The sequence below is a fragment of the Crocuta crocuta genome, unplaced genomic scaffold (assembly GCF_008692635.1).
Source record: "Crocuta crocuta isolate KB4526 unplaced genomic scaffold, BGI_CrCroc_1.0 scaffold56, whole genome shotgun sequence".
Classification (NCBI taxonomy): Eukaryota; Metazoa; Chordata; class Mammalia; order Carnivora; family Hyaenidae; genus Crocuta; species Crocuta crocuta.
In genome coordinates, this window is record NW_027531334.1 from 7,201,418 (window position 1) to 7,202,274 (window position 857).

Here is an 857-nt window from a genome sequence, read left to right on the forward strand (position 1 = left end):
CCCGCCCCTCAGCCAGGCGCCCCGGGTCCCCAGGCCGTCGGGAAGCGTAGCTACTGCCCTTCGCCGAGTGCGCTCGCGGCGGGGCCTGGCTAGGGGGCGCGAGCTTCGGGCGAGGACGCGGCAGGGTCCGCGCGAGGGCGGACTCTGGACCCGGGAGGGCCTCGTGCGGGGGGAGACACCCAGGTTGGGGAGAGCGGCGCCAGGCGGCGCTCCCGAAGCGTGAGGGTGGGAATGCGAGCGGAAGGGGACCGTCGCAGGGAGGACCCGGGGCCCTGGATGGTGTGACAGGCGGGAAAGAACGGCGGAGAGGGCGGGGGCAGGGAGGTCCGGGGCGAACGCAGGCATACACGCCTGGCCTCCTGTGGCTGGCTGGCGAACACACCGTGGGGGGTTTGGATGGAGAGTGGCGAGACGTGACCCGCAAGTCCGGCGCGTGCCATTGCGTGGGAGCGGGATCCAGGCCTCGTCGGAGGCGACTGGAGAGCGAACGCCCGCAAAGCAGGAGGGCGTCGCGTCAACAGCCCCGGCGGCGGGGCGGGGGCGAGTGCGCGTGCGCGTCTCGGTCCGCGGGAGTGCGGGGAGGGGAGCGGGCGTGGGGTGGAAGGAGCGCGCGTGCGCGCGGCCAGGCAGCCTGGGCGGCGGGTCCTGGATGTAACGGACGGCGGCGGCCGGTCCTGCCTGTGACGGCTGTGGTGGCAGATCCTGCTTGGGACTGTTTGGGCGGCTGCTCCAGACACCTGCAGCGGCGCCGGCGGCGACCCCATGGCGGCCGCAGAGATGTGGCCCCTGGTGGTGGTGCTGCTGCTGGGCTCGGCTTGCTGCGGTGAGTGGCCCTTTTCTCCAGGCTCGGCGCCGAG

General features: G+C 74.0%; 1 protein-coding gene across 5 annotated transcripts in view; it reads left to right on the top strand.

The window, feature by feature from the left end:
* The first annotated feature begins 602 nt into the window (after nucleotides 1-602).
* Nucleotides 603-857, top strand: part of CD47 (CD47 molecule) — a 46,804-nt gene continuing 46,549 nt past the window's right edge. For 4 of the 5 annotated variants that reach the window (XR_013337026.1, XR_013337025.1, XM_077771880.1 and 1 more), the window contains exon 1: nucleotides 603-823. Coding sequence is in view for 3 of the 5 variants with exons in the window: in XM_077771880.1 (XP_077628006.1) it covers nucleotides 763-823 (61 nt within the window). In the remaining 2 variants the exon portion in view is untranslated. The remainder of the gene's footprint in view (nucleotides 824-857) is intronic. The other variant, XM_077771882.1, reaches the window with a different exon arrangement.